At 37.3% G+C, this 13,937-nt stretch overlaps 1 protein-coding gene across 1 annotated transcript in view; it reads left to right on the top strand.

Annotated features, from left to right (window-relative positions):
• The window catches only part of RPAP3 (RNA polymerase II associated protein 3), a 42,078-nt gene extending 29,209 nt beyond the window's left edge, over positions 1-12,869 (top strand). The window contains exons 13-17 of the mRNA XM_047066023.1: positions 4,831-5,051; positions 6,521-6,707; positions 7,533-7,630; positions 8,347-8,447; positions 11,260-12,869. Of these exons, the coding sequence (XP_046921979.1) occupies positions 4,831-5,051; positions 6,521-6,707; positions 7,533-7,630; positions 8,347-8,447; positions 11,260-11,345 (693 nt within the window). The 3' untranslated portion in view covers positions 11,346-12,869. The remainder of the gene's footprint in view (positions 1-4,830; positions 5,052-6,520; positions 6,708-7,532; positions 7,631-8,346; positions 8,448-11,259) is intronic.
• The last annotated feature ends 1,068 nt before the right edge of the window (positions 12,870-13,937 follow it).

Here is a 13,937-nt window from a genome sequence, read left to right as displayed (position 1 = left end):
AGGTTAATTGTCTCACTGGAGACAGGAAAGGAGCAAACAACAACGATCCCACATAGAGGAGTTCTTGGGAGTCAGCCAGGCCATGAGACTTCAGTATGGAGTGTGGTGCCATCCTCGTTGTTATTCCCAGAAATGCGCGGTAAAAGCCCTAAGGTCCTCAGCCTTTAAGTGCTTTTGGCTTCTGGAGGCACAACCAAGACAACAAGCTGAAAACAGAGAAGCCTGGAGGCTCCTGAGCTAAGAGTTTGGACTTTGAAAATAAGTAACGCAGCAGACACACCACACAACACACAAAACAGAGGTAAGGCCAGGAGAGGGTGCTGTCCAAAAAGATGAAGGTTTCCCGGAAGAGTCACAACTGAAAATGACCGCAGCGTTTCTCTTGTCCTCTGTACCCTTGGTAGAGACAGAGCTGCTGTTCCTCACGGGAGCAGCACCAGCCTCTGGATCTGATAAAGGCCCTAGGAGGACTGGAGGCCTATTGTGATTTGCATAGATTGTGCAGAATTAAAACGAACCCCCATTTGTTCCTTCACCATCTTAAACTCTCTACTCTCAGGTCCCTGATCAGAAGCAGAGAGTTTTTCACATGTTCAGGTGACCCCCAAGGATAAGGGGGAGACCTGTCCCTTTTACTTAGTGAAGACACCACAGGGCCCTGGTTCGGGTGTTTTCATAACTCATCAAACAACTGGGGACAGCCTGGGGCTCAGTCAGCTGGAAATAAAGTTAGAGGTGTGCCTCGTGGCTTGAAGAATCCAGCACATGGTCTTTGTACAATGCACATTTGCACAAGTGGTATGTCCACCTTGCTGTAAACAGTCTCATTCTCTCTGAGAGACACCTGCTCCCAGCTCTGTGTGGGGAAATGACACAGCCCATCGCATGTATGTCCTGAGAAACCTGAGGATCGTTAAAATGTCCTCAGTCAGGTTTATTACCCTAACATTGCAAAGCCCTCAGTACTATATCTACACCTTAAAAAAAAAAAAATACCAGCACCTACGGCAAAAATGTAGTATATGCAAATCGTCCTTAAAAATATACCATTGCATGGGGCGCCTGGGTGGCGCAGTCGGTTAGGCGTCCGACTTCAGCCAGGTCACGATCTCACGGTCCGTGAGTTCGAGCCCCGCGTCGGGCTCTGGGCTGATGGCTCGGAGCCTGGAGCCTGTTTCCGATTCTGTGTCTCCCTCTCTCTCTGCCCCTCCCCCGTTCATGCTCTGTCTCTCTCTGTCCCAAAAATAAATAAACGTTGAAAAAAAAATTTTTTTAAAAAAATATACCATTGCACATTGTTTTTGGTATACTGTAGTATTTTTCATTAAGTCCAACAAAGCCAGTTTTTTCCCCCTGCAATATTAGAAGGAATAGCTGGCGTGAATTTAGCAATTTGTTCTGTGCTGGATCTTTAAAGTTACTCATTTAGGGCAAATATATATATATAAGTATATATATATATGATATGACTGTATGGTAATTTCTAACATTCACATATACAGAAGAGTACACAAGACAAATTAAGATTTAAAAAATAATTATAAAGTGAACACCCATGAAATCAGCTAGGTCAAAACTTGAAAGGTGTCAGCCCCCAAAATCTCCCTGTGTGCCCCTCACTGCTCGTGATTCTCTCCCTGCCTCCTGGAAGTAACTGTTACGCATGGCAGATACTTTGAGAGAAATAATTTTGTAAGGAAGTCAGAACAGATACTTTGTCTTCCTTTTACAAAGGAAGAAAGGCAAAGAAAGTTTGTCAAGTTCATATTTCAGGTTAGTAACAGAATTTCTTAGTTTAATGCTTTTCCAGTGTTGTTTTTAATTCCACACCCAACGTGGGACTTGAACTCAGGACCCTGAGATCAACAGTTGCATGCTCTACTGATTGAGACAGCCAGGCGCCCCCTAGTGTTCTTACTGTGACTTTATTCTGAGACTACTTGTTCATATGCCAGGCATAAACCTAGTAGCTTTTATACATTGTATTCATTTTCATACATTATGTTAATGTGCTGCTATTCTGTTCTTTTCAGTAAAGGTGATCAGATGTTTAATTAAAAGTGGTTTAAACTTTTACATCTTTGTAAGATGTTTTCACAAAAATTAATTCACAAGGTTTAAAAAGCTTTTGTCAGACTTCGTTGTCCATAATTATAAAAACATTGACATGTAGTAAACCAAATATCTGTGTATGTGATGTACCATGGCCAGTGTGCCCTGAGGAGCTTTTATATATTTGTTAGGTTCTCTTCTCCCTCACTTTAAAAATCAGTTTATGTTAATAGTTTGAAAACGCAACATGTATTTAAATCTTTTGTGGGAAGACCTCAAAACAAAACAAAACACCTCTATGAAATGAAACATCTGAGGTAAACCATTCTGTAAATGATCCCAAACAAAATCAGTATCCTAGCGGGGAAGGGAAAATTGCTGTTTATTTTTATAATAGGTCTCTATAGTAAAAAAGTGGGTGTTATTTAAAAAATCAAAGATGCAGTTTGATGTAATGTTTTTAAGAGTTGATTTTAGTTCCCCTTCATAAACTTTGAAGTCTTGGGCCAGTTACCAAATCCCTGTGTGATCCTTACTTTTTCTCCTTGAGAATAACTCACAGGTTAGTTTAGATCAAAGGAAATAATACCGATTAACGCTAAGGCAGTTTTAGGTGAAATGAATATTAATTTCCTTTTCAGGAACCCGATCACGGGAAAAGTGGTCAGGAAAGAGAGGAAAGCCCAGGACGTGGAGAGAGTCCTAGGATGATTTTAGTCAAGTGAGAGCCTAGGCCAGGGAAGTCTCTGTTTCAAGGGCTGACAGCCTGAGAGCACTTCTGGCAAATCTCCGGAGAGAATGTAGAAGAGCAGTGATGTAGAGTATCTGGGACCTGGGGCTCCCTAATGGGTGGTAGTAAATGAAGCGTTTCTTGATCTCATAGCCTCTGCTGAAATACTTTATTTTCATTTCTCTGTTTTCCTGTAGCAAAACTTCACCTTTCTACCTGGTACTTCCCATCTCTTTCTCCCTTTCTGTTTATTATTTTTCTCTTCCTTTTCTTGAAATGGCCATATTCATATAGAGCTAAGTAAAATGTCATGCATCTAAATTTAATTTAAAAAAATGGTTAATTGAAGCTTTCATATATTCTTTCATCTTTCTGTAGTGATATCTTTTGTGTTTGACTCCTGTTAACCAGCATACTGTCATTCCCCCTGCCCCCCTAACCATCAGTAGCCCTCAGCAGCTCCCAGTGGGAGCTGCCTACACTTAATAGAGACCACCGATTAGGAAATTTTAAAATTGGGATCATGTTGACACATCTGTTGTCCGTGAAAGGATTTGGCTTTAAATGGGACTATATTGATTTGGTTCAATGATTATTGCCTGTCAGAAATGACAGTTTATTTTGCAGCACTAACACATGCCCATTCTTGGTTAATATCTTCATAGAAAACTGTTGCTGTTGATTTTTCTCAGCAAAGCGAAGGCCTTAGCTTAACGTAATTGCACTTTAAATAGAACTGCTACTGTGATTCTGTTAACAAATTTGCTAATGGCTTTTAAAAGTTATATTCATCCAGTAACATTTGGTTGTTAACTGTTAGTCTTAGCTGTGTTAATAGAATGTCTGCATTTAACATTGAGTTTGTATGTCATTGAGTTCAGTATATGTGTCAAAAAAGTTTTTTTTTTTTTAATCTTTGTTTATTTTTGACAGAGAGACAGAGCATGAGCAGGGGAGGGGCAGAGAGAGAGGGAGACACCGAATCCAAAGCAGGCTCCAGGCTCTGAGCTGTCAGCCCAGAGCCTGACGCAGGGCTTGAGCTCACAAACCATGAGATCATGACCTGAGCCGAAGTTGGATGCTCAGCCAACCGACTGAGCCACCCAGGCGCCCCCCAAAAGTTTTTGTATCTACAACATTTTGATTTAAAGTTCAACCATACAGTTGGAATGAACACTTAGATTATATTGAAGAAAAATTTTTTATTACTAACAGAGTATTATATGTAAACTTAAGAAGAAATTGAACGTGTTTGACACAGTGACTGAAAGAGTGAACCCTATTTATTTTATTAAATTAAAAACTATATGGTCAAGTCTGACCAACTTCGTGAATACATTTGGCAGATCTTTAATCCTTCGCTGGTTTTATCCAGCTGCTACATATTAGAAAATTGACTTCGATTTTAATGTTAGTCTGTTTCATACAGAATACTAATTAACTGCCTGACCTTTTTCTGCGTGTCTTCAGTTAGCCCACTGTAGGTTTGGCTATCATTTTTCTTGGCTTTGTTGCCTGTAGGATGAAGTCCAAACTCCTTGACATGATGCATAATTCCTTTATAAACTGCCTTTAAGGAGCCTTTCAGGCTTTGTCCATACCACCACTCCTCCCCTTGCACCAGCCCCATTGGACTTCTCATATTTCCACTGACCATGCAGTGCCCTTCCACATTGCCGTTCATGTGTCCTTTTTCTGTGAAGCCTCCCTTGTTCTCTTAGCATTTTGTACTTCACCTTTTATAGCATGCATCCCATTGTCTTGTAATTATGTATAGGAGCATCTCTTCTTTCTCCCATTTAGACTTCCATATGGTAGGGACTGTGTATCTTTTTAGTCTTTATATTCTCAGAGTATGACTCCTGTTGTGTGTCTAACCATCAAATTGAATTTACTTACAACTGTTAGTCTGGGAAATTAAAATCCAAGTACATTCTCAAAATACGTAGCCGGTATCAGCTGTAAGAACACTGCAACCTTTTAATTTGTGATCCTAAAATAGAAAACCCTAATACGTTGATTTAAAGAATTGATTTTAATTGTTTTAGAAACCACTCAAGAAGGTTATTATTGAAGAAACTGGTAATTTGATACAGACTATTGATGTGCCAGATACTGCTGCTAATAACATTACTCTGGCAAATGGGATAGCAAGTGCAGGCGCTACAAGTAAGAAAAATTCAAGCCAAGATGACCTTTTGCCCACAAGTGATATTCCAAAAGCAAAAGTACTGAAAATAGAAGAAATCAGTGATACTTCATCCCGGCCGTGAGTAGAAGAAATACTCTTATTTTATACTCATCTGGAATGGTTATAATTCACTAGAAAGTTGATATTACTGATGAGACTTCTGGTTTGTGCTCATCACCAAAATTCTTTGAACTGCCCAACTTCACATTCTAGTTTTTCTTTTTCATTTGTACTTAACTGTAAGAGAGGTTTCGCTATTCCTATACCATAGTGGGAGAGTTAGAAATAAAGTATCTTGAGCAAATTGATTCTGTGCATTTTTGTTCTAGAACTTCAGTGTATGTATTTCACTTTTTAATTTAGAAAAATCTTTAGTTTCTTTTTTTTATATTTTTTTTTCAACGTTTTTTATTTATTTTTGGGACAGAGAGAGACAGAGCATGAACGGGGGAGGGGCAGAGAGAGAGGGAGACACAGAATCGGAAATAGGCTCCGGGCTCCGAGCCATCAGCCCAGAGCCTGACACGGGGCTCGAACTCACGGACCGCGAGATCGTGACCTGGCTGAAGTCGGACGCTTAACCGACTGCGCCACCCAGGCGCCCCTAGTTTCTTTTTTATGAAAATTTTTAATGTTTATTTTTGAGAGAGAGAGAGAGTGAGAGTGCGCACAAGTGGGGGAGGGGCAGAGAGAGGGAGACACAGAGTATGAAGCAGGTTCCAGGCTCTGAGCTGTCAGCGCAGAGCCCGATGTGAGGCTCGAATTCACGAACTGTGAGATCATGACCTGAGCCGAAGTCGGACACTTAACTGACTGAGCCACCCGGGCACTCCTAAAAATCTTTAATTTTTTAAAAGGAAGCTTCATAAAAAGTGTAGAATTTAGTCATCGTTATTCTAGTCATTAATACATAAGATTATTTGTGGGCTCCTTAAATTATGCTTGGAATTTTAAAATAGTCATATGTATGCTTAATGGTAAGAACATAAAAGATATAGATTAATTAGGTTTATTTTGGGATGTTGAAGCTTTATTCATCCATTTTTGTATTGCCACTCAGCAATCCTATTAAAAGTTTTTTTTTAATGTTGAATTTCAGTGGTTTTATTTAAAGTGATAGTGATAAGTGATTTGAGGAAAACACTAGGCAGATATTTTTTTTAAAGGAGGAAGCACTTAATGTCTTGGAGTATCTTTCTTGACACGTGCTAATTCAGATTTCGGAAAGGCTGAGTTGTGAGTGTATGTGATGTAGTAATGTCGTATATAGAAATGGTGTGCTTTAAAAGGTGACCAGGTTATATTAGCCCTATAGATGAGAATAGTTGTTATATAGCCAGTATGTGAAAATTTGCAAAAGTATAATCTGTCTTACCAAAAATACAGATATGGACAGCTAAAAGAATTTGCTATGTGCAGAATATAAATAGTTACAATAATACATTAGTAAAGTCAGAAATTAAAAAATCTCTGTTGATGTCTCCTTATATAAGGTTTGACGATTTGTGGTTCTTTTCTAATTGTTTGATGCTTCTGAAATATTTCAGACCCCAAGTCAACCTGAAACAGGATGTATGTCAGTCTTTGAGTGAGAAGACTTCTATACAGATAGACAGAGCACCTGCTCAGTTTATCACTACTGTTCTTCCTCCTGTTCCTGCAAACTCGTTTCAGCTTGAATCTGATTTCAGACAACTTAAAAATTCCCCAGATCTGTTGTATCGGTATGTGAAGGTAAGAAAGAGGAAGCTAGCAGTTCTAGTTAAGAGAAAGGTCAGAGCTGCTTTTGTCACTATATAATAAGAGTACTGTATTTGCTCTTGTATAAGAGGGTTGTAGAGCACTTGCTGAATGCATATATTACCCTGGCCAGACTATTTTACATATTTGCAACCAGGAAGCCTTTGGAAATAGGTTCTGTGTTAAATTCTGTGGTCTAAAATAACTTAATCTAATTTGAAAAACCATAACCTAAACTTAATTCTTCATTCTTCTTTAACTTCTTTAAGAAGTTAAAATACATTGAGTGCCTTCCGTGTGCCCCAAGCAACTGCTTGCAATATTTAGGCAGTCATTCTCCTGAAAATGAGCTCTTATTTGCTCCCAGAAAAAGAACAAATCTTATGAAATTGACCAAACAATGGATTTTAGCATTGTCTTTCTCAAGTGTGATTATAGTAATAATCCCTTGCAATTTTCCAGAACGCAATTACTTCTAAATACATTGTCTCATGTAATTCTATTTTTTAAACTGTCTGGTTATTTTTATTGCTCCTTGAGAGCACTCTCAAGTTTCCTGTCTCTCCTAAGGGGGTGTACATCTCCATCTCTCTGTTCATGAGATTTTTCTCTGCCTTGAGCAGAGTGATTATCTTACAGTTCCTCTAACTTTTGTTCTGTCACAGTTACATTTCACTGTGACCTCATTATTACTCAGTAAGGACTAATGCATAATAGTTATTCTTTACCATATTCACCTAAGCAATTGTTATATACATAATTTGTGATATGTGAATGTTGCCATAATGTAGTTTTCTAACTCTTTATATCTCTTCCAAGAAAATTGAACCATCCATGTATCCTAAGTTGTTTCAGAAGAATCTAGATCCAGATGTATTCAACCAAATCATTAAAATTCTGCATGACTTTTACATTGAGTAAGTTGAATTTTTTCCCCTTATACCTGCGTATTGTAATGTTACGCTGTTTCTAGTGATTTGGGAAAGTCATTCTCTTGGATTTCATTATTACTACCTTCTGTATAACTAAATCAGCTTTTTAGTAAATTTCAGCATTACAGAAGTTGTAAAAAGGTGACAAATGCAAGCAATAAAAAGAGAAATGACTAGGTAGGAGGAAAAAGGACTTAAAAAATTTTTTTAAATTTTTTTTTAGCGTTTATTTGTTTTTGAGAGACAGAGAGAGAGCATGAGCACGGGAGGGGCAGAGAGAGGAGGAGACAGAATCTGAAGCATGAAGCATGCTCCAGGCTCTGAGCTGTCAGCACAGAGCCTGATGTGGGGCTCGAACTCACAAACCATGAGATCATGAGACCTGAGTCGAAGTTGGACGCTTAACTGCCTGAGCCACCCAGGCGCCCCTTAAAAAAACTTTTTTTAAAGAAAGGAAGGTGTAGAAGTGACAGATGTGATAGCAAGTTAATAAAGTCTGTGCTAAGCTTCACATTTAGGAATATTGTAATTTCTTCAGTTGACGATAAATCTCTTCCTTTGGGCACTTAAAATATAGACTGTATCCAGGGAGAAAGATAAATGGAGGTCTTATTTCTATATAATTAGAAATACTGTGTTAGAAAAAAACAGAATTAAATGAGCTACTTTTAATCATTTGTTTTATATTTGGATTATTTCAGGAAAGAAGAGCCATCACTCATCTTTGAAATCTTACAGAGACTTTCTGAACTAAAAAGGTTTGATATGGCAGTGATGTTTATGTCAGAACCTGAGAAAAAAAGTAAGTTCTGTGAAGAAAGCTTTTCCAGATCTCTTTATTCTGACATGTTCCTTTATGTTTTCAACAAACAATAGGGAACATGTATTGAATATTTACTATGTGTAAGGCACATACATTTAAATTTAATCACAATTAAGTTAAATTGAATTAAGTGAAATAAAATCTTTTAATCCTGACAACAGCATTATGAGTTGTAAGTGTGATTATCAGTTCCCTTTTACAAAGGTGGAAACTGAGGCATAGAGAGGTAAGGAACTTGACCAAAGTCACCTAGGTAGGAAGTCAGACCCAGGATTCAACGTTAGGCAGTCTGGCTTTATAGTCTGGACTCTTCTTGAAAATGCATCAGAGCATAACGGTGGAGAGCCTGCTGTCGTGGACCACGTAAAGGGTACCTACCACAGGAGCAGGTAACTGGGCATGAGTGCAAGGAGGTGGGACTCATACTATGAGAGTAATTTTCTTGTGTTTGATTTCAGCTGAATCCTCAAAGAAGGACAGGAGTTGATTAATGAAGAGGGTGGGGAAGAGTTTTGACCCAGGGAGTGACGTATGCAGAAGTTCTGAGGCAGGAGAGAGCAGACTGAATTCAGAAACTAAAATAGTACAGTGCAGCTGGATTATGGGGGGGAAATTGGCAGGTGATGAGCCTGCAGAATTGTATTCCTTATTTATTTCTACATCTTGGTCTTTACCATGAGGTGTCAGCTTAGGGAAACCTGACTAAAATCGAACTGTGCGGGAACTTCAATTACTTAGAGTTTGGGACTTTACTTAAGTTTTAGGAAAAAGAGAAAGGTATTAGAATACAAGAGTACCGGTTGTTTAGTTTTAAAAATAGCAAAAACTGTGTACCATTTTCATATACCTCCTGGACTAAACGTACTTTGGGCTCCTTTTCTTGTTTATGTTTCTCGCAGCAACATTGAGTTTGAATCACTAAGAAAAATACATTTTATATTGTACTTAGAGAAGTGGACATGTAATTTTACATGAACTTTTTGGGTAGAGTTTAAAAAGTAAAAGACGTTTCTGTTTTAAGTCAAAAATAGCCCCTGAAATTCCCTAAAAAATACTGGCTTCTCTTAATTACTGTTCTAATCTTTTGTACTACTTTTTTTCCTGCTCCACTATACTGACTTTATATCTTTAGATATATCAAGCTAGTAAACTTATTTTGGCCTTCGGCGCTCTGCGTTTGGCCGTTGCCTCAGCCTAGAATGTCTTCCCCTTGCCTACTTCTTCACTTCATTCAGTTTTCACCTGAGAGTTGCCACCTCAGAAGCACCTTTCCTCAATAGACCTACTCAGAATAACTGCTCCCCTGCCCTCCCTCATCACCTCTGGCTTCTTAACCCTGCTTCACTTTTCTTCATAGTATGTAACTAGCTGAAAATATTTCCTGTATTTGTTTATTATTTTTCTCTCCCTGTTAGAATGAAAGCTCCCTGAGAACAGGATCTTTGTGTACCTTGTTCTCTAGGCCTCAGGGCTTAGAACCGTGCTTAGTGCATAACAGCCTGTCAGTATAGATGCATTGAAGAAAGGAGCTTCTTGCTACTGTCATGTGGGAAGTTCAAGTGTATTCAAAGAATGGGAGTTGGGGGCGCCTGGGTGGCTCAGTCGGTTAAGCGTCCGACTTCGGCTCAGGTCATGATCTCGCAGTCCGTGAGTTCAAGCCGCGCGTCGGGCTCTGTGCTGACAGCTCAGCCTGGAGCCCGTTTCAGATTCTGTGTCTCCCTCTCTCTCTGCCCCTCCCCTGTTCATGCTCTGTCTCTCTCTGTCTCAAAAATAAATAAACGTTAAAAAAAAAAATTAAAAAAAAAAAAAAAGAATGGGAGTTGGTTCCTTAGACTGGCCTACCAACAGTACTGTCTTGGTTGGGTCACCATTGCCAGCCAAGTTAAACGGGAGCACCTGGAAGGGCTCCTGGCATGTAACTAAGCATTTAATTAATATTTAGCTGTTGTTATCTGTTGTATCATTAACAACCAGTAGCTGGTTTTAATGTTGAGAAATATATGAACTATAACGGAGTTTTCCAGTGTTGAATGTGGGCCATTCAGTGGTATGAAAGGTGATTTTATATGATTTATAGGCAAATTCTGTTTTATTTTTTTAAGTTTATTTTTTTATTTTGAGAGTGAGAGAGCACACAAGCAGGGGAGGGGCAGAGAGAGAGAGAGGGAAAGAGACTCCCAAGCAGTCTCCATAGTGTCAGCACAGAGCCTGACTTGGGGCTAGAACCCACAAACCATGAGATCATGGCCTGAGCTGAGATCAAGAGTTAGACGCTTAACAGACTGAGCCACCCAGTCGCCCTGTTTTAACTTTTAAGGGTTACATATTTTATTAGATATTATAAAAATGTATCACTAACATGATTTTGTGATGTTATTAGGAAGTTTTAATTTACAGTAGTGATCCAGAATTTTCTTTTAAAATAAAATGGTTTCAGTTTGAAAAACAGTTAATTGAAATATTAAGAAACTAAAAGTATACTTGTTACACAGGCAAAAGTGTTTAAGGTAGTACAGAATCAGTTAAGTTTAATCTGCAAGTTTAATGTTATTGAGAAAGTAGGGGAATTTTTTTTACAGAATATTCTGGTAAGAAATGTCATTAGTTTCCTGTGTTTTTTTCTCAGATAACCTTTTTAAATATCTGAATTAGAATTTATAAATAATCCTAATGATTATTGCTTTAAAATATGAAGAGTTTTACTTCGCAAATCAGGTTATTGCCTTTAGTTTTTGTTTCACTTAGTTTTTAAAAAATGGAGATTAAAATGATTCTTTTCTCTTTTTTTCAGTTGCACATGTGTTGTTCAATCACATAGACAAATCAGGATTGAAGGATAAGTCTGTTGAAGAACTTAAGAAAAGATATGGTGGCTGATTTCCATTGTTTACTGAAATTATTGTCTTTGACTTTCATATGTAAATTTTTTTTTACTGAAAATAAAGTATTTTGCTTTTTAAGAAAATGAAATCATACAGGAAAGGACTATCTGTAGACGTAAGTTAATTATACAGTGAACTGTGACTTAAGTAATTAGAAATGTCCTCAAGTGAACTATTTATAAGTCATTTTCCAGAAATAAAAATATAATGTATACTTATGAAGATCAATATTTTACGTCATTTAAAATTTTAAATCTACATTCTTCAGTACCCCATAATTATAACAGTATTTTTATATTTTCATGTTTTTGTAGCCATGTGACAAGGTTTCCTCGTTAGCATATGAATAAAGTTATATTGGTATAGGGGTTAAGTAGATAAATAGTTTCTATAGTTTTAATATCATTATGCTAGTTAAGTAATATAAAATTATTTAATTGCAGGGTGTATAATTTTAGTATTTATGTTGAAAGGACACTGTTAACTAGACTCTTTGAACAGGTTAATCAAAGAGTCACAGCATCCTTCAGTTTTCATGCTGCAGGTTTTTTTCCTCCTGATATCCACATTTATGTCTTCTAAAGGCAGACAATTATCTAAAGTAAAGTGTAAGAATTTTAAAAACTAAGAATGTTTAAAGTTGTAATTAGCATGTAGCTTGCGTGTGTGTTTGCGTGTTAAGTGTGGTGTCTGTAAAGCTTCTGAAAGCAAGGCTGGTATTCTACTCATCCTTGTTTTACATACTACCTGGCACAGTCCTTTGCACATAATAAAGCACTCAATTGGTATTTACACAATTTAATTCAGTTTTACCATAGGAATCAACTTTAGTAAATGTTTAAAATAGCACCCTAGCAAATTTTGGGCATACTGTAAATGTTAAAACTAAGTTAATTTTAGAGGCCATCAGGTTGTTAAAATATTAGGTCACCATTCTGTAGCTGTTACCAGCATCAGTAAGACAAATTTAGGACTTTTATTTTATACTGTTGGTTATTTTGTTACATCGTACATATGCTTAAAATTGCTTGAGTAATAATCGTACTGTGTTTACAAAGATAATTTCCCAGTTCATGGTATGCATTATTAAAATGATCATAATTTGTGTAGTTTCCGTATTTTACAATACACTTAGGATAGAGCTCGTTAGTGTTACGCATTGCTAAGTGTATTCTATTTTGGCCTATGGAAAGGCAATGAAATTGAGCCTTTTATGTATAGCTTACACATAAGCTACAAGTATTGAATTTTGAATGACTTTAATGATTTTGATGTACAGAAGTGCATTCCAAAGGCAAAAATGTTCTTTATTTTCTTGAGTGATCCTTAGAAAAGGCTTACAAACTAGTTAGGGCAGGTAGTGTGATTGCCTTTTTTTTAGGTTTTTAATTTTAATTCCAGTGTAGTAACATACTGTTTAACATACTGTATAACATAGTATAGTGTTCTATTAGTTTCAGGTATAGAACAGTGATTCAGCACTTCCATACATCACCCTGTGCTTATCACAAGTGTCATCCTTAATCCCCATTCCCTATTTCACCCATCCCTCCATCCACTTTTCCTCTGATAATCACCAATTTGTTCTCTATAGTTAAGAGTCTGTTTCTTGGTTTGTCTCTCTCATTTTCCTTTGCTCATTTAGTTTAAGTTCCACATATGAGTGAGATTATATGGTACTTACCTTTCTCTGACTGACTTCACTTAGCATTATACTCCCTAGCTCCATCCATGTTGTTGCAAATGGCAAGATTTCATTCTTTTTTTATGGCTGAATAATACTCTATTTTATATATACACCACATCTTCTCTATCCATTCATCTATCGATAGGTGATTGCCATTTTTAACACAAGAAAAGGAGATTTACAGGGTAAATGGTTCCATGATTTCAGAGCTAAAAAATAGCAGAACAGGTTCAGAATATAGTGTCTTCTATTTGTAACCTACAGCTATTTGAACTAGTCCAACCTGGAATATTTATTTTGCATTACTTCCGTACAGACTGTGGACTGACTGAAGTATGGATCCCAAAATTTACTTTAGAGTTTGTATTAGTTTTAATGTTAGCCTGTTTTCCCCCAGAGAAGATTTCATGTAGTGGTTAAGACAAAGGTTTGGAATCAGACTTCTCATATTTGTATTCTGGCTTCATTCTTCTGGCTTTAGGGCCTTGGACCAATCACTTTGCTTTGCTTTGGTTTCCTGAGCTGTGGAATGGACATACTAGTAGTTTCTACCTCATTGGGTGACCATGAGGATTAAAGGAGTGGACACATTTGTGTTTGGAACAGAGTCCAGATATATAGCAAGCACTTTAAGTTACTATTGTTATTATTATTATAGTTACCCTCATTTCCTGAAAGTTGTTGGAATAAAGTATAGTCTTTAGGGAATGTCTTATTGTTGCCTTACTGCAAAATAGCACAGTGGTAAAGAGAGTCATTTTGTATTCCGAGTGTACATCCTATTTGCACTTAAATTGCTTGTGACTTCAGACACATTGCTCAACCTACCTAAGCCTCAGTTTCTCCTTACGTAAAATTAGAAAAATAGTAAGTGCCTCCTTCAAAGATTCTTGGAAAGAT

This window comes from Lynx rufus, unplaced genomic scaffold (assembly GCF_022079265.1).
Source record: "Lynx rufus isolate CCGP_SWC_20201006 ecotype Redwood Valley unplaced genomic scaffold, mLynRuf1.p SCAF_7, whole genome shotgun sequence".
In the NCBI taxonomy this organism is placed as follows: domain Eukaryota; kingdom Metazoa; phylum Chordata; class Mammalia; order Carnivora; family Felidae; genus Lynx; species Lynx rufus.
The sequence above is the reverse complement of the archived record's forward strand: the minus strand, read 5'-3'. Positions and strand labels throughout refer to the sequence as shown.